Source organism: Stigmatopora nigra, chromosome 12 (genome assembly GCF_051989575.1).
Source record: "Stigmatopora nigra isolate UIUO_SnigA chromosome 12, RoL_Snig_1.1, whole genome shotgun sequence".
NCBI classification, from domain to species: domain Eukaryota; kingdom Metazoa; phylum Chordata; class Actinopteri; order Syngnathiformes; family Syngnathidae; genus Stigmatopora; species Stigmatopora nigra.
In genome coordinates this window covers 1,132,521-1,159,260 of record NC_135519.1, presented here as the reverse complement: position 1 = coordinate 1,159,260, position 26,740 = coordinate 1,132,521, and the positions used below count along the sequence as shown (strand labels likewise).

Here is a 26,740-nt window from a genome sequence, read left to right as displayed (position 1 = left end):
GAATTTCAACAGCCACATTTTACTCATCATAAATCTGTTTAATTTGTACACAAAATCCATCCTCTGTTCTTTCCTCTTTCATTTCTATTTCCATCAAAGATAATAATGGAATTCGAGCCTGTCCTGTCGTAGTTCTGGAATATGTTTTTACTTGATCTAGGGCTGAAAATTTCTGTTCCCGGTTGTTAGAAGCTTGCAGAACTGATTGTGAAGGCACGTAGGTAGATTTCTGACCGTGCCAACAAATAATGGCTGACATCTGATTCTGGAAGCAGTGCAGTGAAAGCAATGAAAGGAACCCGACAGACAATTTGGAATTATTTCTCTCTGTCGGTCCTTTTGGAGATGACTTCAACGTGAGATAGTCCATCGAATACGATCCAATAGACTGTGTCATACAAAAATTGGCTTGATCTGAAACTTTGTGTGATAATTTGCAAAAAAACACAAATCGGGAAGGAAGCAAATATTTTTTTAACAGCACGGTATATACATATTTATATATGTACTGTGATACTTCACTTCGTGGCTAAACTACATCGCAGGTTTTTATCTGAAGTATAAGAAGTGGTTAAAAGTGGGACATGGGAAGTTACCACACTTCCCCTCTTGAGATGCACGCATGTTGTGGCGATCTGTATGCTGTGAATAAATAAAAATAAATTCTCGTGAGGTCCACCAGTGTGGTGAAGAGGTCCGGGATATAGCAGCTGGTTTCTCCTCCCAGACTGTGTCTCTGCACGTTGCAGCGACCGTTCATGACAGAGCAGTGCTGCTTTCCCTTTGCCACCAGCGCTCACACTTAGTTGTTCACCATCCGAAATTGGCGTCTTCCGAAAAACACCTTAATGTTGTTCATTAACATAAACGTTTGTCATAATTTGTGCCCTTCAAATATCTTTATATTGTTGACTCATTACTTGCACAACTGTCATTGCACATCGTATTTGCATTCTCAATGTACTATTGTGATTGTGCATTGTTTGTTGTTAGAGTAGAGTGAGTTTGCATACTTGAAACAAATTCCATGTGGTAATAACATACTCTGCCTGTACAGAAATCTAATTCTGAGTGAGGCGGTTATGGAAGTTATCGTTGATCTCTCACCAATGTCTGCACATCCTCAATGCGCTCAAGAGTTCTGACTATCAATTTAATGTCGGCTGTCAAAGCTTCAAAACAAGAGACTTTGTGTACCGTACAAATAAAGTCAAATCTGCTATGCAAGTATCGATCTCTGTGCCGTGGATTGGAACTTGTGGTGGGCTGTGCATTTCACACTGATGTTTAATCTTGTTTAATAACCCCAATTCATCAGGTTTTAGCAACATATTATGCTCAATGAACTGCAGTGCTTCATATTTGCTGTTGTTAATGCCTGTCTTCAAGCATAAAAAGGTGACTTTTGTTTCAGGTACTCCTCTTCAGTCAGATGACTTCCATTTTGGACCTTGTATCAGATTACTGCTATCTGCGTGGTTTCCACTACAGCAGATTGGATGGAAGCATGTCATATCTTGAGAGAGAAGAAAATGTGAGTCAAAATGACAGCATAGTGAATGTGTGAATGAACTGGTTTAAAATGGATTTAGAATATTTAAATACAGCCGACATCATTATTGTGTATTTTCCAGATGACCAAGTTTTCCAAACACCCAGAAGTTTTCATTTTCCTACTCAGCACCAGAGCTGGAGGGCTTGGGATCAACCTGACAGCTGCTGACACTGTCATTATTTTTGACAGTGATTGGGTAGGTTAACAAGAGGAGTCTGCATTTGTGTAAATGTATTGTGGCGCATTGAAATGACCTCATATACTTGTCATTCGCATTTGTAATATATAGTTCACAATAGAATTTATATCAGTTTGACATCTAGGCGTCAAAGAGCCGAACTGTTTACAACTGTGGCATTTGAGTATGTATTTTGACATGACTTATTTCCAGAACCCGCAGGCAGACCTGCAGGCCCAAGACCGCTGTCATCGCATTGGGCAAACTAAACCAGTGGTCGTGTATCGTCTAGTCACAGCAAACACCATCGACCAAAAGATTTTGGAAAGAGCCTCGGCAAAGAGAAAGCTGGAACAGATGGTCATCCATAAGAGTTAGTCAACTTTTCATTGGGAAAACGATCATTTTTGTGTCGCAATTGTTATCACAAATAGTTCCTATAAAACAATTTAAGCTCCAAATTGGTTTAAATACATCTTGAGTATAGCTGCCTTGTGGTCAAGAGGTTCACTCGCCTGACTTCGGTGCGGCCAGGTGTGCGCTCGATTCATGCTAGTGGCGGTTTGATTGTGACTGCCTATGGTTTGTATCTTGCCGTACCGCTGACCGGCGGCCAGTCTACCCGAAGTCAGCTGGATTAGCCTCCCGCAACCCCCACTATTGTATTCCCAAATTGTTTAAATTCACGTGATTTACATACTAATGGTATGGTAGTAACTCTTAAATAAATGACTCACCACTAGCATGTAGGCAATTCCCATCGAAATTCTGAGGGCAAATTCGAAAGGGTGTGTGAAACCAAGGTGGCTGACCAACCTGACTTAATTCCACCTGTTCTGCCTGGCGGAATGGGCCAGGGCGACAGCAAAGTACTGTTAGAAGGTTGTTGAAGGTTAACCAAAATGTTTGACCTAAGTCATCCAGTTTAAAGAAAATGCTACACAAAGAAACTTATGTAAGTAGTTGACCTAAGAAAACACTTTCTCTAATGGAATTTAACAAAAAACAAACCGTTAGTTTCATTAATAATTATACTTTAATATAATTATAAAACAATACAAGGAAGACATATATTAATTGGACATCAATTAATTTCACATTTCTGGTGTTACTTGCAAGAGAGAATCCATTCTGACTTCGTCCTCGTCACAAATGATTCTGGCGAGCGGCATTTTCTCCTGCCTATTTGAGGCCTCTAATCAAAACAATTACAAGGTTATTGATTGGATCCAATTGCATAAGCAAAAAAAAAAACACCTGCAACAATAATCGCATATCAGGTATTAATAACAATTAAGGTCGGAACTCGAAAACAACTCCATTGGAAATTAAACAAACAATCCTACATTCGGCACGACAATTCCATATCAAGCGAAACGAGCATCACAATTTAAGACAATATGCGAGGTAATCCCAGAGGTTCACACGTCTGCATTACGAACTTGCATCTGGGGAGAGGGTCAGTCATATCTTCCAGTAATCAGTCCTGGGGGCGAGGACTATGTGAAATGTTAAGTCTCTGTCCTGGAGAGTGACATTGAGCTTGCCCCAGTCCCAAATTGAAGAAACTATTATTCAAAAATGATTAAATGTGCACGTATATAATAGTATCATATAATTCTATAATCGGACATAAGCCCTCTCGTCATCATCAACAACATAAGTCTACTTGTCATCACACCCAGAAACTACGCATGACAAAATTGGTAATGCTTCTCCATAAGGTGTGTTTACTCCGCAAAAGACCTAAATAAGTGTTAGTTACGGACTTGTAATTTGGCATTCTGCTGCTATGGATACCAAATCATCACAAGAAGGAATTGGCCTAAAATCTAAAGCCCGAGCCGGACCCGAGTTTTGGGTTGGATCGGGCTCGGGCTTTAGATCTCACCTCTGGCTTGAATTGACTTAAGACTGAGAAAAAAATTGAAATTAGACATTTTATTAAAACGTATGGCCTTTATATCCTGAAGATGCTTTTCTTTTGGGGTACTTGTTCAAATGCAGATGGTAGTTTGCTACAACACAGAAGTTAATAACAGCTGTTACTACAGCCCTCTCTGCATTTTCTCAAAATAACAAATTGAGCCAAATTAAAATTTTACAAGCACCCGAATCAAAAATGGTGGCAAATAAACCCTTTTTAATATTTTTTAAAAAAATTTTGCAGATAAGTTCAAAGGTAGCAGAGCTGAGTTGAAGCAAGCTAAAAGTTGCCTTGATCTGGATGAGCTGATGGAACTACTCCAGGCTAGAAGCACTGAGAAGCAAGTGTTGTCCTATACTTTAACAATTTTATACTATTTAGACAATTATTAGTCATGATTGTTGTTACTATTGTCCTTTCAGGGAGGTGAAAGCATCTGGCGGGAAGGTGATCAGTGATGCAGACCTGGAGTTTTTATTGGACCGAAGTGATTTGCTAGGTGAGTAACAGGTTTTCCAGAATTGGAGAGGTTACTATCCGGGATTTTATTGTAAAATGCTTGTCTTCATATAATTTTTCTGATAATCAGAAGACAGTCAAAACTCACTTAATCAAGCTGTTATGAAAAATCCTCTCAAATGCACATAGCTTTAATTGTATGTCATACTTTATTTATTGTTTTAAATTTAATATAATAAATATCCCTTTCCACTGCTTATACATGGACAAATGGAATATGAGCATCTTCATCGGCTGACCAGTTTTAATATGCCACTTGGGAATTTTATGTACTTCCATTGTGGTTGTCCATATGTTTGTATTTATTAGGTGAAGGCAGTGAATCAACGGGAAGGAGTTATGGGGGGCACAGAGAAAAGATTGGATTGGATAACTTTATTCATCCCGTATTTGGGAAATGACATTGTGGCAGTAGCAAGAGGGTGATTAAACAGAACAACAAAGCAAAAGCACCAACTACAAAGCAAATCAAAGTAAATGGAATCATCAAATCATTAAGATCTAAAAGCAGCAAAAACACAAAACAAGCAAGAGTGGACGGAGCTACCGCGGCCACCAGCTGCCGCTTAAACAGCGTTATTTTGGTTGCGGTAGCTAAAACGGATACAGGCTCAAAAAGATGTTGTAAAGTTGGACATAAACTGGAACCACACATAGGAAGTCTTCCACGAGATGGGGAACTTCTGCAGACTGTGACAGAGGAAGAGAATATGCAGAGTCGCTCTTCCAAGCTTATCCACACAGTTCCTCAGTAGTCAGAAGCTGGAGAAAACAGCAGCAGGGCAGAACTCCCCGACTCCGTTGCTGATAAGCGCCGACAGCTCTTCCATCCTAGCCCACGATGGAATGGTTGGTCAGAAGCGTTGCCACTTCTCCCGCACTTTTGTCCAGCTCCAAAACGTCGGTGGCACCGAGGTGTTGCTCCTTCTGCTGCGTATTGTAACAGCACGTCCCATGTGTGTGACAGCGTAGGCATGGCTGACTGATTCTAACCCTAACAGAACATGGAAAGTTGGAAAAACATTAAAGTAAAAAGATATGACCAAACAAGAAAAATACATAGTGAAACATGAGCTACATATGAATGTATTTTGATATAAATAGAGTATTAAACCTGTGGATACCATTTTGTAACCAATTGGGAAGAGGATCATCGAGCCCTGCTTCTTACTCTGTCCAATCCGTCCCCCCACGTCCAAAGTAATGTACATAGCTCTTCCCTCCTCTGATCGTTTGCCTTATATAATACAATATGTGGGGTAGACCATTCAAGGAAAAGAGGTTCCAACCTCACAGGCAACCCAACCCTCTTTTCGTCTTTAAACCACCATATTCTCACGAGCGGAGGGGATCAAAGCCAGGCCAAGCTGCAATAGGTCATCTCTTCCCAGTAAGTTGACAGGACATTCAGGTACTACTAACACAGACAGCTTTACCACCCGCCGTTGTCACAAAGACCCTCCGCTTTGTATGCCTAGCACCTGGAATATCCACATTAAATGCAAACAAGCTCCAGTATCACACAAAAATCTAATCGAATTCCATTCACGAACAAGGAAAAATCAGGTTTAATCATATCTAGTTCCAGTATTTCCACTAAATTTTGATCAATATGTTCATATTGAAGGTATTTGTTTAATTCCTCTTGAGGAGGCATCCCGGCTGGTCATGCCGATTGGGCCTCGTTTTCAGAGGCCTTCTTGTTTGGGCAATCACGTGAAATAAGACCCAATTCTCCACAAACCCAGCAGGCGACATTTTTGACAACTCAATTTCTGTTTAACCTTCTCATTTCTTTTCTCCCATTCTTTTGGGTAACATTCCTATAACCCCACAAAAAAAAAATCTTTCAGTCGAGGAGGCCCCCCTGTTCTTTTTTTCTTTCTGTTTCAGAACCCTTTCAGCATGCAATGCTTGATCTATGTATTGGTCAAGCGTACCCATAGGTTTATCCACCTAATGTTTTTCAATCCGTTGCCAAAGTAAATAATTTGAATGAACGTGGAGGACATTTTTCAGCTACTTTTGATAAAGACCACCCACATTGTGTTAAGTACCAACCGGCTTAGGTACAGGACAATCGATGCCCTTTCAGTTTTATAGACTAATACTCTGTCTCTTCACCTGTTAGTGACTATTATTTACAGGGTTTTACTGTTGCAGTTCCCCGGACGCGATCTTATCCATATGGCTTTCCCTCACAAATGAACCATCACATGGATGACTCACCCACATTCGGAAACCCCTCACGAATGCATACATTCATGTGGGCTTACCAGAGATGTCTTCAACTCTTTTAGGATGAGTCTTCAAACGTCCCGCACCCAGGCGCTCAGCTGAACTCCAACCCTCTAAGGGTCTTAGATGCTGTGGCCACGGTATTTCCCAGATGTCGACTCAGGCTCGAAGGACCAATATTATAGGTTCACCACTAGGCATTCCCAAATGCACGTACAAATAAAGAGAAATGACAATCTTTTGGATTTTTTTCTTGCAAGGAGAAATCGAATCATTCAGGTCAAGTCCCCGGTTTGTTTATTAACTTCAAGAACCCTAGTTACAATGGATGTTTCAACTGTCAAGGGAGGGGTGGGAAACAGAAGTAAGACGTCAAATAGTCAAAACAAATGAATGTCATGTGCAGCCGAGCCGAAGGATCTTCTCCACATTCCAGCAGTCCAAGTGGATTTGGCTTCCCTTTAGTTTTTTCTAATAAAGCAACAAATCATTTACTTTGTTGCAAGCACATATATAATAATGTAAGACTAATAACCCTAACAGTAACCATGAAGTCCTGTCAATCACTTGGTGTCATATCTATGCCTAATGTGGCGGCATGCATGAACAATAACTAAGGAGAACATTTTGAGAAATGTCAAAACTAAACACATTCGAACATACATTTTTTTTATCAAACCTAAGAATTGATCTCTGGGAACCATTTTTAAGTGATCATATGGGGGCAGGTTTAAATTTCTTAAATTTTAAATTGCGCTGCTTTGCATAAATAAAATGTCTGTAAAATGTCCAGATATTTACTTCAACATAATGAAGAAAAATTAAATGTTGTTTTTCAAATCTGATACATACTGATAAAACTTCTGCAATTTTAGATAAAGAAAATGGAAGAACAAGGACAGAGGAGGTTGGTGTCTTCAGGGTGATCCAGACTGCAGAATGAGATGACTTGAAAAGACCTCACATATTTACTTTCAAAACATTCCGCCAAAGGGAATCGAAATGTCGCCCGCAGTGATTTGGGACTGTTACACGTGAATATTTCCGTTGTTTAATTGAGCTCAGCTCTTTTGGTATTGTTTGACTTTACAGGGACTGTAACTGATTTGATTGTCTTTAGATCATTGCCTCTACTCTATTCCATCATTACTTGTATCCTCAATTCCACATGGATCACTATGCTCTGAAAGTGAAGAAAATTTGTACCACTTTGACACTTTCAGACACTAATTGCCTTTAAAAAAAATAAAAAAAAGATCTGGTAAAAGTTTCAACTGTATGAAACGATATAGATTCCATCTCGTTTTCACTTTCCATCCAATTCCCATATCTTACTTTGCCAGGGAATATTCATTTTGTCCATTTATGAATAAATAGGCATCAATTCCTCAATACATAATCAATGATTCAGGTTAATATGAGCTATTAAAACATGATTCTCTTAATGTGAGTCCAGTGTTGCTATTAAAAGTTTTGTATTGTATTAACAAAATGGGTGCAAAATGAATTAAAGCAAGATAATTGAATTTGATTCACTCTTAAATGTTTGAGCAGAATACACACCGTATATAATTTTATAATTCTGTTGTCTTTAATTATTAAAAACAATGTTTGTATGTTCTGTTCCACTGTGGTTTAGCAGCAATTTTTGAACATAATAAAAACCTGGAAAAAAATCAGACAAGAAAAATCATGACTGAATATAGCTTATCACTTGTATGCGCTTAAAAAGGTGACATGCATGAAACTGCAAAGTGACAAAGACAAAACGTCAGAAGTCAAGACACGGCCGATACGGTGACTTATTTCAAAATAGAAAAAGATAAACATGAAATGCTACTACATACGTTTGTTTTGAGGTCCATGAAAAAAAAAAACCTCAAAAAAAACTGCGTGTTACTGCTCGCTCAGGGCATCGCCATCTTACCTAGGGCGCCACCATCTTACCCAGGGCGCGCCATCTTACCTAGGTAAGCTTGTTCTGACTGGTTAGATGTGAGTAGCCTTAATAGATGTGTTCTTAGTGTTAGCATGTCAGCACATCCCAATAGTTGTTAAGGTTGATCTGGTCTTGCGGTCGATCGTTAAAATATTAGCCTTGATACCTGCGTGATGCGCATCCAATGCAGCGGTGGTCCGTGAATTTTCTAGCGATGCCTTCAGCGAATCAATCCAACCCTCAAAAACTTTTATGGCTATAAAACCTCTACTTCAGCTACAGCTTGCGACATAAAAATATCAATAATAACCTCATACAATCGAATTATTATTTAGGAATATAGCCAAATTTTTCTCACCAAAAATCCTTTTAACCTGTACACTATCCATCCTCCTTTCTTTTCTCCGTTTCTATTGCCATCAAAGCTAATTCTGGAAATCGAGCCTATCCTGTCGTATTTTTGGCAAATGTTTTTATTGGATTTAGTGCTGAAAATGTTTGCTCCCAGTTGTGACAGGCTTGCTTGCTTTGGAGTTGTCCGACCTTTCTTAATGATGTCCAGCTTTTTTTTCTTGAAAATGGTCTTGACAGTAAATCTGCAAACAAATCCATTTCTTCTCCAGCCATTGCGGGTTGACAAAAAATCAACACAACAATGTATTTGCTTGTGCAGGTTGCTCCAGATAGTTTGGGAGCTCTGGCACACCACTGAACTAATGTTATTATTGCACCTAGAGACCTAGTGAAAGTAGACCTTTACGGACACACTACCTGGTTGTGCTTACGTTACTTACTTTTTGAAAGGAAGTGATAGTTCATTTGTGATTATGAAATAAAATTAGTTTTTTTCTTTTTGTTTCTTGTTTAAAAGTGACAACTATTGCAGTAATACAAACAATCGAAAAAAATAGAGATATTTTGACATTATAAGCAATTTGACTGCCATGACATCCTAAACTTCTGGTAAGAAAATTGTAGTTTCTGTCATTAATAGCATTAGGTTCTCATCAAGATAGTCTTTTTTTCATTTTTCAAATTGAATAATGTCATACGTTGCATTACAAGACAGGCATATTAACTTCCTAATGATATTGGCCCTAATGGGCTTTTGATTCATAAAGTATCTCAGAAATACCATGTGCGTTTTTCTTAAGATTTTCCCTTCAAAGTAACTCATTTGTGCTCCTTATTAAAACCATGAATATGGAGGTGAAAATCGTGAATCGGGGCGGTTTGTACTCGAGATTTTAAAATTCAAAAATTTTAAATGTGCGGATTATATGGGAGTAAATACGGTAGTTCTGTCTCATGAATAAACTTTGGTGGCAAATATGCAGTGTGTGAAAGCTTGCTACCTACTTCAATAGGAGGTTTATATGTTTTCAGCGTGTGCACGTTGGTAGGGTTGCAAGAAATATACATAATAGCTGGCAATGGAGACGTGACAGAATTTAGCCTGCGAAATGTCCAGGTGAGAAATGCTTCAAGGTCTCAAAAGTGGAGGGGGTTTAGCAGGAAGCTTAGAATTTGTATCGGGAGCAAAATCGACAACAGTAATTCCAAGCTCTACTAGTTATTTGTTTGTTTTTTTGTCCCAACTAAAAGTCGGTCAATGTGTTCTACAGTTAAGTGTTAACGACAATTGTCCTCAAATGTTTGTTGAACACTACAGGCGATGATGCAACGTGCATGCTAATTCCAGCCCAATGTTCAGTAGAAGAGGATGTTACGGGGAAAGCTGTTTTTAGTATGGTTAGCAATAGAGCGGTGGACATGAAGGATGAAAGCAAAAAAAGACAATAACAGCCAAAATGAGTGATTGAGATCCAAGACAACAGCAAACCGCTACTAAAAAAAATCCAAGTGACTTTTTTTAATCCCTCTTAAACATGTGCACAAATAGCAGCCTTATTGAAACGTTCCTTAATCCACTCACATTTGAGGAAAGGCTGTAATATTGCGCACTTTCTCGCCGAATCTCTCCGAGCACTGGGCAGAGCGTTGCATTTTCACTGGGTTTTTTGTGTTAGAGCTTGCTCAATACATATGGGGAAGCAGGAAGCTTCCTCGAAAGCCACGGTTAAATATAATAGAAAAGGTTTATATTAAGCACAAAATTATTAAAAAACTGTTGTATACGCATGACAGAGCTTGCTCGCCAATACATATGGGGAAGCAGGAAGTTTCCTCGAAAGCCACGGTTAAATGCATTTTCCTCTTTGCCTTGTGAGTGAGACAGACTTGACGGATGTGCTCGTAACGTAAAGCACGTTACGTTACGAGAGCATCCTTCAAGTTTCTTTCACTCTCCCATTTGCGAACTCCACATTTTATTAAATGTCTCATTTTATTATTAAACATCCTAACCACTAGTTGTTTTGTACTCTGTTAGTAGATGGTGAATTACCACCAATAAAATATACTGTTCCATTGTGATATCCTGAACGAATTAACTTGTATTTACTTCATTTCTATGGGAAATGTGAATTTGGGATACAAGCAAATCGACATACAAGCTCAGTCCCAGAACACATTAAGTTTGTATCTCAAGGTATGATTCTAACAGTCGATTTGCTATTTGTGTTTTTTTATTTCTTTGCAAGAACATTTTTCCCTCAACAGGTCAGGCACAGTTTATACAATTATCTGCTGAAACAAGCGTCACTTGACTGCAATCAACTGATTAGAGCAGACAGTCCGGCCCGCGGGCCAATTAAGGCCCGTGGACAAATTTTTACCGGCCCGTGGCCTCTATCATGAAATCAATAATACACGGCCCGCCAGCACTGTTGACCACAGTATAAAATACATGAGTTCATTATTTTTTTGTGATGGTCAAAATCACAGTTTGAATATGCAGTGATCATTGTTTTGTTTTCAGCACTGTTCCTACAGTGAGCATATAATAGTGAATAATATGTGATGTTTCACATGAACTTAGATATCCTTGATAGTTTTCTTAATTTTTTGTGGTTTGTGATTTCGGTAAAAACCTAAATGTAAAAAAAAATGTAAAAGTAAAAGTATGCCATTTGTAAAAATCCCAAAAGGTTAATTTCTATTTAATGTTAATGGTTCAAAGAATGTCAGGCTAAATAGTCGGCCCGCACACATTTTCACCTAACCAAATCTGGCCCTCTTTGCAAAAAGTTTGGACACCCCTGGATTAGAGGTTTAAAACTCAAGATCGGTGAAAAGATATCATCTTATTTGTTTAAAATGAAATCTTGCACCCACTGCGGTCCTTTATGATTGCTGCAGGATATACATTTTCATGAAGTAAAAATGGTGGTGACATACCTGTCAACTTGTACATTTTACACGTATTTTATACGTTTTTTACCATTTCAAATCATGTACGCCGTACACCGACTTTTGTATGGGGAAATTTTTTGTTTTAAAAAAAAATTGCCAATATATATGAAAACCGATCTCAACAAGACCGTTTTGGATAAAATCCAGATAGTCTCGTAGGCTGGTAGCTAACGACGCTACTGTCATCGATTGTTACTATTGTCACGGTATACCAGCAAAAATTATCCTCAATCGTATGTATTTTTTTAGCGGTGCGTACGGCAATATCGATAAAAGATGACGTGCATGCATAGATATACATAGAGTGAATATCGTGGAAGCAAGCATGGAGGAGCCACATAGTAAGAAATGATTTATCGCGAGTAAACATGCGTCGTACGGTGTTAGTACGTTTTTTGGGGGGTTTGTGCGGGGAATCATAATCATTTATAAGGGCAGTTATCGGCAGAGGTTGACAGGTATGTGGTTACAACAATTTTATGAAACACAGTAGTGTTCCGAATAATAGCAGTCATGGCTTATCAAATTAAACCATGCATTCATTGTTTGTAGTGCAGTGCTTTGTTTGTGGGGGGATACTGGAGCCGATTCCAGCTAACTGGGCGAAAAGCATACTACACCCTAGACTGGTTGGCAGTCAATTGAAGGTTGATCCCACACTTGCCTGCACCGGATTCAGGCAAGACAGCCATTACACATTAGGTGGCACCAAATTAATTCATGTTTTAAGTGTATTTTTATTGCTACATGTTGAAATACTGCTAGCAGAAGGAATAGATTCTCAGAGATCCGTTGACTATTTGACTTTTTTCTGTTCCTGATATTTACCAGTGCTTTGAATCACCAAACTGTTTTGTGACAAAGTTTTGTTACTGGTTCACTTTTGGCACCTAACAGGTGTTCTTCCACAACTTTACTTAACTTAATTACACAATTGATATTACTTGAGAAACAGCATTGTTGTGCCAGCTCACAACTTTTTGATTGGATTAAGGTTTGGGGATTTGGCCGGCCACTCTTTGACGTTAACTTTATTGGTTTGTAACTAAGAATTTGACATCTAGCAATACAAATTTACTGAAAATGTTGATTTCATTTGCTTAATCACAATAGTCTGTTTTTATTTTCAACATTACTTTAAGTGTACGCCAAAGGTAGTTAGTTTACAAATACATGTACAGTCGTAGCTCTACATACATAATTAATTGGTTACAGAACTTTTTTCTTAACTTGAAAATTTTGTAAGTAGAGGCTTACTTTATATGGAAATTCTCTAATTCGTTACATGGTCCTCACAAAACTACCAAATTGGTCGAAGTGTCTGAATTTTATATGAAAGATGTGAGAAAACTAAGGAAATTATTTCTTAATGTCTAAAAATAAATAAAGCATATGAAAATGTGCCCTGCACCGCTGAAATATTCCTTCCACGGCCGTTATTTTGGGAGATGTAATACCCTTTTTGACCGCCAGATAGGGCCAAGAGCCCTTCTACCAGGGTTGAAAGCCGTCCACTTTGTACTAAAATTTAGACTTACCTGTTGTTACCTATTTGTTTGTGTATGTGAAAATGTGTCAGAATGCATTTGTACAGTTTTAAATCACTTAATAAGGGGAAATTGCATTCATTCATAAGGGGAGCATATAGCCGAGGTGTGTAAGAGAGAATCTTAAATCATGGAAAGTGGTTGTTGTGAGACAGCCAATTTAATCGAATTGAATGTTTTTGTCATTATATGAGATAGAATGAGAGCGATGAAATGAGCTCAGTAGAGGCTAGCGATGTTCTAAGGTGAAAATCAATGTATTCGAGATAATTTTGATAAAATCCAGGATAAGGAAATACATTTACTTTTTTATGGGGGACTATACTCATTTGCATATAAAAAAAACAATATAACTTAAAAATTTCGTACCTAGAGACATTCATAAGTATAAAGGTATGGCTGTAGTAACCCAAAACAAGATCCTCCTACACTTGACAGAAAAGCATGCCTAAGTTTTGAAGGTAAGTAACATTTAATATGTAAGAAAAGTAGTCAAATAACAAACTTGAAAGTATTACCGTATTTTCACACCTGTAAAATGCACCGCCTGATAGGGCGCAATCTCAGTTGTGTCATCAGTCTCATCTTCTGTTTTTTGTCAATACATGGGGCGCCTCATTTGAAAAGGCACTAGTATGACACTAGGCTAGCCGCTAGCATATGTTATGCTATCTGCTAGCATATGTTATCCTATCTGCTAGCATGTGTTATGCTATCTGCTAGCGTATGCTATTGTGGCTGGTCGAGTTGCCTAAAGATGTTTTGCCAACTGACGTCTGGGTGAGGGCCAACTCGCCGTGGGGGCATCTGGCCGAACGTAGCGTTAGCCGAACGACTGGTTAGCCGACCGGATAGCCAGCAAAAGGACCTTGTGCCGACACGCTCGCCCCGCCCCCGGTCGTGTGTGTGTGTACATGTTTTTCAACCTCGGCTCGCGAGTTACAAATAACAACATTCATTTAGAATAACAAGGACATTTATTCACGGCCAAACACGCCAAACAGTACGTGACAGAAGAAAAAAGTAGTTATAACAGTAAGTACTATAATGACAGAAGAAAAAAAAGAAGTTATAACAGAAAATTGTATTCCTACTCCAGATAATTTACACCAGCATAGAAAACATTGAGATTAATCTTTGAATTAAGGTGTTGAGCAAATCATTTTGAATATATATTTCCTAAAATAATGGGAAATTATTTAAAATTAAAATATTGTTCTTATTGGCACACATTACTATACCTATAAGTACTATAAATACTTTTTTTCTTCTTTCATGTACTGTTCTGCGTGTGTTTGGCCGTGAATAATTGCCTTTGTTATTCTAAATGAATGTTGTTATCTGTAACGGGCCGAGGCGGGGGACACCCTGAATCGGTGGCAAGCCAATCGCAGGGCACAAGGAGACGGACAACCATGCACACTCACCATCCCTTGGGGCAATTTAGAGTGTCCAATCAGCCTATCATGCATGTTTTTGGAATGTTTGGAGGAAACCGGAGTACTCAGAGGAAACCCACGCAGGCCAGGGGTGAACATGCAAACTCCACACAGGTGGACACGACCTGGATATGAAACCAGGCAACTTCAGCTGTTAAGCCAACATGCTTACCACTCACGCCACCGGCCCCTGTTTGTGACTCCTGTCAGGTTAATAAATTATGTTGGCTGAGAACAAGTGGGTCTTTGCTTGAGTTCTTATATGGGAATGAACAGGCACGCAATCTTAGGAAATAAGGCATAAACTGGTCATTTTTTATTGCAAGGTTCCAACAAAATAGATAAATAGTCTTTTGGAGGGCATTCAAGCAGACTTATTTATTATTATGATGTCTTGTACTAATAACCTTTTAAACTGGAAGCCTCTGAAATCAATACTGAGTCCTTTTATCCTTGTGCATATATTTTAACTACATGATTGTGAAATAAAATCCAAACCCTTGAATAAAATGATGAATAATTGTGTTACTAGTATGTTTATTACCACTGATTTATATCTTGCTATTCTCTGTACCAGATCAAATAATATTTGTCAAAGGATAACCAATAGAACATTTGTAAATATAATAGTTGAAATGAAGCCCTTTTACTTTCAAATGCATGTATTGGCCCATGGTAAGAAACTGTCTCTGATAAGGCCTGAAACTGCAAATTAATTTGACATTCATGGACGGTTTATCATAAATATAAAATTAAAGAGGCTGTTAAAATATGCATTTGTTTGTGATAAGAAAAAAAATGTACTTGTTTACCCTAATGAAAGACAACCTGCACAACTGAAATTAGTTGAACAGAAACATGAACAAAATCTCAAATTCAAATTGCATGCATATTTTTTATATCCTCTGCATGTGGTTTGCAATGTTTTACATCTTTGTTATGACCTATTTAAATGCAGCAGGGTGTGGTCACAAAGCTCGGGTTTCAGGTGTTCTTCTCTCTAGCACTGCAAAAATAACTGAGTTGCCACACTGCACACTTGAACCCGCTGGTTTGTGTTCAGATTTAGAAAATCTTAGCATAGCTTTTTTAATGTTGTAAATCAAGATAATTTGAATTTATATCCTTGAAATGATGGAGCGTCTGAAGTTAATTTTGCAATATTTCCAATCCAATTCAGAATCAATCTCCAATGGAATTTGTATTGTCCTCGCTTTGGTCAGTGTCAAGCTTTACACCAGTTTTGACTTTAACTGTCCATGCCTTCCTCAGTACAACAAATTGTACTCTTTGGGAGTGATAGTTGTTCCTCCTATTATCCTTTTCTTTCTGGGGATCCTGGTCAACCGACATACAGGGGTCATGATAGATGAGTGGATAAGACCTATAGGAAAACGGTCAAAAAATCCAGCTGTTGTAAAGTAAGTCCAACTTTTTTTTCACTATTAACTGAAATGCAGCATGCATATCCGATCTGTAAAGGCTCTTTTTTGCAGGAAAAGTGACCCTTTGTACACAATATAGACGAATGAAAAATGTTGTACCCGTGATTTTCTTCCACGGGGTGGTAGTAGGTGGTATTTCGCCTTTAAAAGACGGGTGAAATAATCAGACAGGTCCTTTTGTTGTATTTTCAAACCAACTTCAGTTATTTAAGCAATTCACACAAAACATAATATACAATAACACTCAAATATATACATAGTAACATATTAACAACCCGTTATAATCCAAAGCAATGTACTTGCTGCATAAACGATTATAACTTATGAGTATTGTAACTTGTTACCTTTTGTTCCGGCCGTCATTTACTGCATACTATTATGCTACTGTTATAACGGCGGCCGAAAGTAGCCTGCTGTAGACAATGCACCCGAGACGCGCACATTCGCGCACACACATAAAAAAAAGTAAACAACCCACGGTCGAAGGTAGCTCGCTTTAAACAATACCCGAGACTCGCACATTTACTCGCACACATGAAAAAGTAAATAACCAGCGGCCGAAGGTAGCTTGCTGTAAACAATACCCGAGACTCGCACATTTACGCGCACACATAAAGAAGTAAACAAGCATCACTAAGCATTACGTTCTTTCTCACATGCTACTATTGCCTCTTGCACATCTCACACTCAATCGTTATTCAAAACAAAGCAACATACCTTTAAAAGACGGGTGAAATAATCAGACAGGTCCTTTTGTTGTATTTTCAAACCAACTTAGAGAAAATGTCGGAATAGCCCGTTATTATACCCTACCAAGGTCTATGACCATTGGTTAATCATTACGTCATCGCCCCGTGTTTAACGCATGCTAGCGGCATGAGTCCCTTTTTAACTTAACGCCTGCACTCATGTATAACATCAACTACTTCACCCTGTCACAAATGGCATTTGTATTTTCATATCTGATAAAGCTGGGACTCTTTCTGCAGGTACTTATTCTCAGCCATGATCCAGCGGGCCCTACTTGCACCAATGGTGTGGATCCTGGTCACCTTGCTGGATGGAAAAATATTAATTTGTGCCTTCAGTGTCAGTGTCGATCCTATACTATTCTCAGGTAGGGCTGAACCCTTTGTATGATGAATACTGTACACATGAAATCTATTCTTTTCTGCTTTGACCTCAGGTATACCAAACAACACTGGACTAGATGTGATCAAAATCATGGCTAAAGTGCCCTGCAAGGAGGACATCATTTTTAGGAATGGATCGTTCCACAAAGCAGTGTCTCGTTATGTTCGCTGCTATTCACAAGTAATAGAAAGCATGCCTATACATTTACATTGTTTATTGCCTACCCTTCTATGAGTAATATGTTGCAATTGTTGTACAATGTGGTCAAAAAAATCCCGAGTTTCATTTTAGTTGATAAACTATTAGCTTTTCAATCGCCAAGCTTGTTGCGAAGTTGACAGTCATAAAGATATTTACCATTCAGTAGATGTTATGTGAATAGATGGGAATCGCTTTTAAGAAAACTGACACACAGAGGTTGCATAAATTATTTTTATGTTTTGTTGTTGTTTTTTGGTTTAGGCGTTTTCCGTCTGTGTATCCTGTCCATGTGCTTACCCATTAGTTTCACCTGCTTTTTCTCTTCTGCTCGTGTGGCCGAGGTGTTTCTAATTGTCTTGTCAACCCCTGTTGATGTATTTAAGTCTTTGTCTGTAACAAAATTATTTTTTAATATTCTTTGACAAGATTCTATCGTTTCATTGGTGTGTAAAAATCTGTGATAGTGTGCCTTTTAAACTGGGGTTTCATTGAAAAAACTAGTTTTCTCAACAGATTTTCAACAGCTTTTTAAATAGCCTGTTCATGATAAATGTTAGATGAAGCAATTTGACTTACATATTTAAAATATCGAATAAAAAAACAGCCACTTTAACCGGATTTATTGTAAACAGAAACCGCTAAGTCCCTTAATGCTGCTGGTTACTTGAACCGTTGACACCGCCTTTACGTATCCAGCAGTGTACTGGGTGACATGGCAGATTTTAACAATCCAAAAAAACAAGATTGATGGAAGAAAAATATTATATTTCTAATAATTGAAACTTTAAAACATGCCATTTAAGAAATTAGGGAATATTCTTTTTTCCTGATATTATTTGTAGTAGTACTATTAAGTATCAACAAGATCAAATCTCAGATCAGAACTCTGTAAAATCTTACTCTAACTATTATTCAAACTTCTGCCTTACATTTATTACTCAACCAATATTTGATTAAATACATTTTTTCTAGCTTTTTTACTAACATTCAATTTATTTCTAGGCAGTTGGCTGGTCCATTCTTCTTTTCCTAATTGCCCTGGGAGCACTGGGACGGCTCTTCAAACCTTGTTTTGAGGATCATGCCACTTTCTTGCAGACACGTTATTGGAGCAACTACCTTGATATGGAGCAGAAACTATTTGATGAGACCTGTGTGCTCCATGCTCGAGACTTCGCGCGGACATGTATTGTGCAGTTTTTTGAAGATATGAGGAAGAATGTTGAATTCTGTTCCCCACATCCTAAAATTATTGAACACTTCTCAGTGAAGGGGGAAATAGAAAATCAGAAAAGACTCTATGGAATTACAAAGCAAGAGGAAGTGGACAACCTGATTACAAAATGGTACTTCAGTAAACCTGATTTGGATGTCACCAAAACCACCCAGAGGCCCAGGCTGTGTTCTAGATGTATGGAGAAAATTGAAATTCTTTAGCTCTGCTTCTTTTGGGTATATTTAAGATTGTCCTGTATGTCGTGCAATAACTTTAATTTTCTTGTTTTAGAGGCCTTGGGCCTCGCTTAAATGTGGGTTGGAAAATGAAAATAACATGCACAACTGTTTTTGGAAAGTATTTCTTGATGAAACGAGCCTCCGCTCATTTCACACGGTAACAAATCACACCTTGCTGTTGAGCACGTCGGCCTTACACTTCTGAGATCAAAGGTTCAAAGGTGCGTTCTGTGTGGAATTTGCATGGTCTCCCTGGGCCTACTTGGGTTTTCCTCCTGTTAAGGGTACTCCAGTTACCTCCCACATCCTTAAAACATGCATGGTAGGCTGGTTGATCACCTTGTATTGCCTCTAGTAATCAGTGTGAGCAATAATGGTTTCTTTGTGCCCCATGAATGGCTGGCAAACCAATTCAGGGTGTCCCCTATAGTAGGTTGGGATAAGATCCAGCACCCTCTGCGACCTTTGAGAATAAGCAGGACAAAAAATGAATAAATTCATGTATGATTCAGTGACATGAACTGAGTGGCTTTCAATTATGTTGTGCTCTCTTGACCAATGACGATAAATTCAGTCCATTTGCATAATACAATGGTAATTCTACTCATGAATCCTTCAACATACCCATTTCAGGTTACGAAGGATTATGTAAATTGTTGTATGTAGTTGGGCACAAGGCCCCAGACAACATAGCTCCAAGGATCACTGGGACACACAAACCCCGCCACCACGATAAGGTGACGACACATCAGGGGAGAAATATATTTTTATCGAACGTTTGAATGTTTTTGATTATTTTTTTGAAATAACTTGTGAACAAAATAAAAACTTTCGGTAAATATTTGATAATTTTAACTGCAATTACGCCACCCGATCATCACAGAGAATGAGGATGCTGTTGCGAGATTAATGAGTGATTATGAGATGGAGGAAAACAAAGATCTGATCTAGTAAAAGATCCAAGTGAATTATCTTTGACGTTTTCTTACTATTTGATACTTGTGCAAAGAACAGCTTTATTGAAAATGGGAGGTGAGAGGAAGGAAATGAAGGGAGGGAGAGACTGAGAGGGAGCAAGAGGGAAGGAGCGAGGTTGAGAGAGGGAGGGAGAGAGAAACTGTGAGAGATAGAAAGATGGGGAGGGAAGGAGAAAGGGTGAGAGTAAGAAAGAAGATGAGGGAAGGAGAAAGGGTGAAAGAAAAAGAGTGAGTGAGGGGGAGAGGAAGGGGGAGAGGTTTGAAAGGGAGGGGGAGTGAGGGAGAGAGGGGGGAGAGGGGGATTGAGAGAGGGTGTGAGAGAGAGAGAGAGATGTATGTATATGTGTGTGTATGTGTATGTGACGAAATAGGGAGGGAGACCAAATAGTTTGTGTGTGGAGTTTGTGTTTCACCTGGACTGAAAGAAGCAGGAGACTTGCATTTTATCTAACAACTAGCTGCCAAATGTATACCTAGCAGGGCTAGAATTCCAATTTAATGTACCGTGTACATAGTATATTAAATCTCCATATGATCTGTTTAAAAATATGTTCTTTCAATATATATGCCTTGAGTTTTTTTCCATAAAATGATGGCAATGAACACTTTTTCTTTTACATATGCAGTGTTTTGCATATCAAATATTGTGGTTGACTCGTCATCATTTTAAATTGCTGCAATCATCGAGCGAGCTTTTCCAGTTCCTGTATGGGGTGTGCGTGCACACGTTTTCACTTGTGGACATATTTTTTTTCTCTCTACTGGGGAGGGAAACCAAGGGGCAGGTCCTTGGTGTGAGTCATCACTGGCGCCCACAAAGCTCACACAACCTTATGAGAATGAGAATAAAGACTTCTCTTTCTGTTTGGAAAAGTACATAGTGCCTGCCTAGTTTTTCTTGTGATAACCTTGTTACAGAGAGCACCGCTAAACGGATTATAAAAGCTCAGTCATAAGATCTGTTTGAGGACACAGGAAGTCTGTAAGTTAGCATGACTGACTTTGATTGTTGACTTTTCAATTCATGGGCTTTACAACATATGAGTTTTGTGATGATTTTAATTTATTTTATTCTTCTACATGCTGGATCAGATGTGATTTTAGAAGGATATTTCATTCATTATTCTTAATGTTTTCATCTTCCCTTTTTTTCTTTTTTCTCTTTTTTTTCTCTTTTGTAGCTTGACTACAGCTCAACCGCAGGGATCTTACCCCGACATTCCAAAGATGGCTGCGTATGCCCTTGTCACTGAGAACTTTAAGTTTGCATCACTCTTTTTCAAGAGTAAAGATGTGATGATCTTTAATGGAATGATTGCTCTGGGGACTGTGGCAAGCCAGACTGCGTACAACGTTTTTGCCTTTGATTGTCCATGTTCCCCTGGAAGGAATTACTACTACGGGATAGCTGCCATCGGGGCGCCTGCTTTGGCATTTTTTATTGTCGGAGTAATGTTAAATAAACGAACTTGGGACCTAGTCTCGGAATGTCGCCTTAGGAGATTCCGTAAACTATCAACTGCAGCAGCATTTGCAGTATTGGGAAGTGTCATAGGTCGAGCCGTGGTGGCTCCTCTGACTTGGACTATTCTATCTCTGCTTCAGGGTCTGGCATACACATGTGCTTTAAGTGAGTTTATTGATCCCAGCAGTTTGTGGGGCTTACCACCAGATTCTAAAATAGAGGACATGGCAATGTTCCCTTGCAAGGAGAGTGTCAGAGCAGAGCTGCAAGGCTTTTGGGCAGAAATTGACCGGCGTCTGAAATATGAGTCGCAGGTAAAGGAAAATAATGCTATACCAGCACGCTAAACTTTGCCTTAAAAAAAACAACAACTTCTATGTTATGTAATAAAAAACAAAAACTTTGCTTTGTGACGTGAGAATAAACCAAATATCACTCAATTTTACATGATCGACACTGCAATTGACCAGCTCCAAGCACACAAAAATGCCACACCCAACATATCTATTTTTAATTGAAATATTTTTTTCCAGCTTATAGGATGGCTGGTGGTGGCTGGAACGTCTCTGGTGGTCTTCATGGTAATGTGCATGAGACATTGTTCATCACCTCTTGGCTACCAGCAAGAGGAATACTGGTCCAAATATCGATCGAATGAAAAGACCCTCTTCCATCGAACAGCCGCTGTCCATGCCCAAGTCATGGCTGCAAAGTATGTTGAGAGCTTCTTCGGTTTTGTGGCTTTGGAGAAGGATGAGAAGGAACATATTGTGGAACACAAGGCTGCAGCCAGTCCCATCTGCAGCAAAGAGTGGAACAGAGTGACTGGTGTATACCTTTACCGAGAGAAAAATGGAGTCCCTCTATACAGTAGACTCAATAAATGGGCTACATACAGCGCCGAGAACAATGTGGAGGGTTTTGATAAAGAAATGGATGTATTTGACAGTTTTATTACTTAGTATAATCCAGCCACTGTGGGTAATGGTTTTCATTTCAGAAATGGCGACTTTTGTTGACGTGTTTGTCAAACTAAAAAAGCATAGTCAATTGGCCAGCAATTCACTTTGTTGAACCATTTGACCAATATTTAATTTAGGCTGCCTACCTCTGAGATGTGATTGGAACTGAAAAGTTGTGCTTTTTAGACATTCTACAATTCATATTTGATAATTGTGCATTTGTTAAAACATTGGGAATGCAATCCTCAGGTCTATGTTTATTAAATGTTGTGCCTTCTAGATTTCAGAAGAGAATTTTAAATTTGATTTGATTTTATAATTTAAGTAGCTCAGCGAACAAGTGTTTAGCGCAACGGCCTCGCAATTCTTGGGTTGAGGGTTCGATCCCAGGTCAGTCCTCGCTGTGTTGTGATGTGTGGATTGGTTGAACATTCTACATTGCCCTTAGGTATGAGTGTGAGCGTGAATGGTTGTCCGTCTCCTTGAGCCCAGCGATTGGCAGGCCACCAATACAGGGTGAGTGCTAGAGCCAATCCCGGCGGGCTTCAGGCACAAGGTGGGGGACACCCTGATTTGGTTTGCCAGCCATTCACAGGCCACAAGGAGATGGACAACCTTTGTTGCTCATACTCATAAATAGAAGGAATTTAGAGTGCTCAACCAGCCCACCATACATTTTTTTCCGAATGTGGGAGGAAACTAAAGTACCCGGAGAAAACCTACGCAAGCCCAGAGAGATCAATGATCCAAACTCCGCACAGTACAGACCTGGGATTGAACCCTCCACCCCAAAACTGTGAGGCCGAGGTGGTAACCACTCATTCACCTGGTCGCCTTGTTAACCTGAGACATTCAGGACTTATCAAGAGAATTATTGTGAAAAAACTAAAATGCTATTCCATGTCCCCTCTTTGCATGCATACTTGATAGTGTCATGCATAATTTCACATTTTGCATACGTGATGTTGTGTCACGCTGGCAGCCAAAAATAACATAAGAAGCAAAAGTCAGATTGATAGCACTAAAATACCCCTTAGAATTAAAATAATGCTTCCTGTTTTTTTATGTCATTAAAGGTGACCTTCCATTTGTTAAAATATTATTCTTTATATACGGTATGCAAGACAATCTGGAGTAAAAAAGCCCAAATTGTCTTTTTTAAGCTACTTTAGCGACTTTAGCTTGCTCATACCAACAGTCAGATTTCCATTCATATCTGGCTGAGTATATTGACTATGAAGTATTTGAAGTGAAACTTCACTTTGATTGGCTGTTGACGATTAGTTGTTGCAATGTTTGAAAGAGCAAGACAGCATCTAGTAATGATTCCCGCCAGTGGTAAGATCTGAAATCGTGTGCTTTCAACCCACATTCACAATGGAGTTGTTTTTTGAGTGTGTTTTGTGTTTTAGTGTGTAGCATAATTTTGAGTTGTTAAATTGTGTTTTTAAGTGCATGTGTAAGTATGTTTACTGAGCTGCCTTTGGCAATTCCACCCCATTGGATAATGTCTTTGCATTTCTTATTCATTTTAATAGCTTAACAAATAATTTTCTTATCCTTTTCCTCTATTTTGCTTACATACAATATTTACTCGCATATAAGCTTTCCGCAAGTTTGAGCCTCACCCTTAAAATGGCCTTAAAAATGTCGAATTTTACAATTTCTCATGTATAAGCCACCCACTGATTCACAACTTTCACCTCAATCTTCATGGTTTTAATAGAGTTTAAAGAAACTTTTAATGACAAAAATTACAATTTTCTTACCAAAAGTTTAAGATGTTATGGAAGCCTTATTGCTTCTAATGTCAAAATATCTCGGTTCTTTCGATGGTATAGTTGTTACTTTTGAACAAGAAATTAAACCAAAAAAAATCAAAGGGCAATTTAGCTTTATTTCAAAATCACCACAACAAAACAGGCATGCAAATACAACTCAATTCAAAAGAGAATTCACATGAGCGGTATCGTATACAGGTGTGTCCATAGCGGTCTACTTTTCACTAGCTCTGTGGGTGGGTGCAATAATAGCATGAGATACACATTCCGCAGGTATCAAGGCTGATATTTTAACGATCAACTGCAGGACCTTCAATCAGCCTTAACAATTGGGAGTTGCTGACATGGTAAACGCTACGAATCTATCAAGGGCACTCGCGTCAGGCCAGCCAGAGCATGTTTAACTAGGAAAGACGCGGTGCTCTAGGTGAGATGGTGGTTCCCTGAGCGACCAGTGTCAGGCACAAGTGAGTTTTTTTTCATGTCTTATGCAAGATAAGTTTTTTTTTCTAGAAATTCATTCATAGACGTCAAAATAAATTTTGTATAGCGTTTTATCGCATTGTCTTGCGTCATCGCATTTTGTATTGGAGTTTTGTGCATGAGCCGTATCCTCAATTCAGTCATGATTTTTTGTCCGACAAATGCGGCTTATATGCGGATAGATACGATACATATTTCATACAAAATTTGTACATTTTCTGAATTTTTAGGGGGTTGAGGAGGTTTATATTATTCATTCATTTATTCATTTTCTGAAATGCTTTATCCTCACTAGGGTCGTGGGGGGTGCATCAGCCTATCCCAGCTGACTTTGGGCCAGAGGCACACCCTGTATTGGTGGCCAGCCGATCGCAGGACCAAGCAGACGGACAAGCATTCGCACTCACACGCATACCTAGGGGCAATTTAGAGCGTCCAATCAGTCTATCATGCATGTCTTTTGGATGTGGGAGGAAACCGAGTACCCTCAGAGAGCCCGGAAAAAACATGCAGGTTTGTGCTAATTCAATATAAAATATGCCTACTAAGGAAAATCCAAGTTAGTAAACCACTTATGAACTAAGTACTTTCGTAAGTAGAGGTTCTACCACTCTACTGTTATATTGTTATTGGCTACATTCTTTTAGCTGGAAACCCTACAACTCTCGGTCCCTTTACCACCATGTTATGATACTATTCAGCTTACCTGACATAGGAATGTTCTCTTAAGTGCAAAGATAAACATATCAGTCCAATACCTGTGTACACTCACTAAATCCATAGAGTTATGGGAGATATGTTGAGAAACCTGGCTGTGATCATGTGTATAATTCTACTTGACAGACATAATTGAAAAAATGGATTTAATCCCTTGGAATCGGCGCCGAAAACATTACTGGGTACTATAGTGTATTTCTAACTGCCCAATTGTTCATTCATTCATTTTCCGTGCTACTTATCCTCACAAGGGTGTGCTGCAGCCTATCTTAGCCAACTTTTGCCACCAGGTGAGCGGCATCCTGATTTGGTGGCCAGCTAATCCCTTATTATTGAAATACTCAACATATGACTTGTGTTTTTTCTCCATCTATTTTTTGGTATTTCCATTTTATTTTATTTGTTTATAACTGTATTTTGCGACCTTTACATGGTGTAAAATACTTTGGTGAATTGTGCGATACAAATAATTTTGCCTTGGCTTCAATTAACATGTAAAATGTCTTCACATACCAAGAGTCTAAATCTTGTCTGCGGCAAGCATTATTTCGACCCTGAACTCCTCTCGCTGTACAGCAACAGCGTTCGCATCGTCCCTATGCAAACATTCCCCCAAAAGACTGATGTCTTGCAAGAACTATGTCAGCTGATTTGCGATGTCATATTTGAGTCCGGCCTGGTGTTGCAGTCAGCTGCTGGGCCATCCACATTGTGTGATTTTATAGCATTTCCATCCATCCACTGTCAAGGAGCATATTTATCTCAGGGTCAATAACTGCTGCAGCCTATCCCAAATGACATTTGGTGAAAGATGCACTACAACATAAACTGGTCAAGGTATAGCAATTGTTTAGGGTAAAGTACATTGGTACCTCTAGGTACGAAATGAATTGGTTCCACAACTTGTTTTGTAACTTGGATTATTGTAAGTACAACCGTACTTTATATGGAAATTCTGTAATTCATTCCATGGTCCTCAATAAAACCTGTCAAATAAACCAGAGGTTGGCAAACTATTCGAGATTGGGCCGGAGTGGGTGTGGGATTTGTTTCAACCTAGAATTTTACATTTATGTTCTTTAACGTGAATATGAATATGTTCATAATGTGTGCTGTCCCTTATTAAATAAACAAACTCATACTCAAACTCAATAGAAAACCTTTCCACCAATCGCACATCTTGGAAGGGCAATCAGTGGATTGCAGTCAGGTGTTTCTTGTTTCAGCGCAAACCTCATTGGTTAAACTGTCTCTGTTGGACTGGTTGAAAAAACATGTACCCACAAGACCGGTTTGCCCACCCTGAACTAAATCCTTTAAAAATGATCAAAGTGGGTGTATATGTATGTGTGTGTGTGTGTGTGTGTGAGTGGGTGTATGCTCAATCTTTTATTTCTTAGACAACCATTTTTCAAAAGAGATTTTTTTTAATAGCGCAACAATTGCCTTGTGGTTCTAAACAA

General features: G+C 38.8%; 3 protein-coding genes across 3 annotated transcripts in view; all 3 read left to right on the top strand.

Annotated features, from left to right (window-relative positions):
- The window catches only part of hells (helicase, lymphoid specific), a 39,483-nt gene extending 31,535 nt beyond the window's left edge, over window positions 1-7,948 (top strand). The window contains exons 18-23 of the mRNA XM_077729991.1: window positions 1,415-1,534; window positions 1,635-1,751; window positions 1,947-2,106; window positions 3,904-4,000; window positions 4,083-4,159; window positions 7,293-7,948. Of these exons, the coding sequence (XP_077586117.1) occupies window positions 1,415-1,534; window positions 1,635-1,751; window positions 1,947-2,106; window positions 3,904-4,000; window positions 4,083-4,159; window positions 7,293-7,360 (639 nt within the window). The 3' untranslated portion in view covers window positions 7,361-7,948. The remainder of the gene's footprint in view (window positions 1-1,414; window positions 1,535-1,634; window positions 1,752-1,946; window positions 2,107-3,903; window positions 4,001-4,082; window positions 4,160-7,292) is intronic.
- Window positions 7,949-15,721: 7,773 nt separating this feature from the next.
- Window positions 15,722-18,874, top strand: calhm3 (calcium homeostasis modulator 3). Its single transcript, XM_077729999.1, has 4 exons — window positions 15,722-16,078; window positions 17,092-17,219; window positions 17,289-17,416; window positions 18,440-18,874. Exons 1-4 carry the CDS (start codon window positions 15,789-15,791, stop codon window positions 18,872-18,874), a joined length of 981 nt encoding a protein of 326 aa, XP_077586125.1. The 5' UTR covers window positions 15,722-15,788.
- A 1,782-nt stretch (window positions 18,875-20,656) lies between these two features.
- LOC144205742 (calcium homeostasis modulator protein 2-like) lies at window positions 20,657-26,275 on the top strand. The gene is made up of 3 exons (XM_077730307.1): window positions 20,657-20,851; window positions 21,051-21,648; window positions 21,868-26,275. Exons 2-3 carry the CDS (start codon window positions 21,097-21,099, stop codon window positions 22,294-22,296), a joined length of 981 nt encoding a protein of 326 aa, XP_077586433.1. The 5' UTR covers window positions 20,657-20,851; window positions 21,051-21,096; the 3' UTR covers window positions 22,297-26,275.
- Window positions 26,276-26,740: the final 465 nt, after the last annotated feature.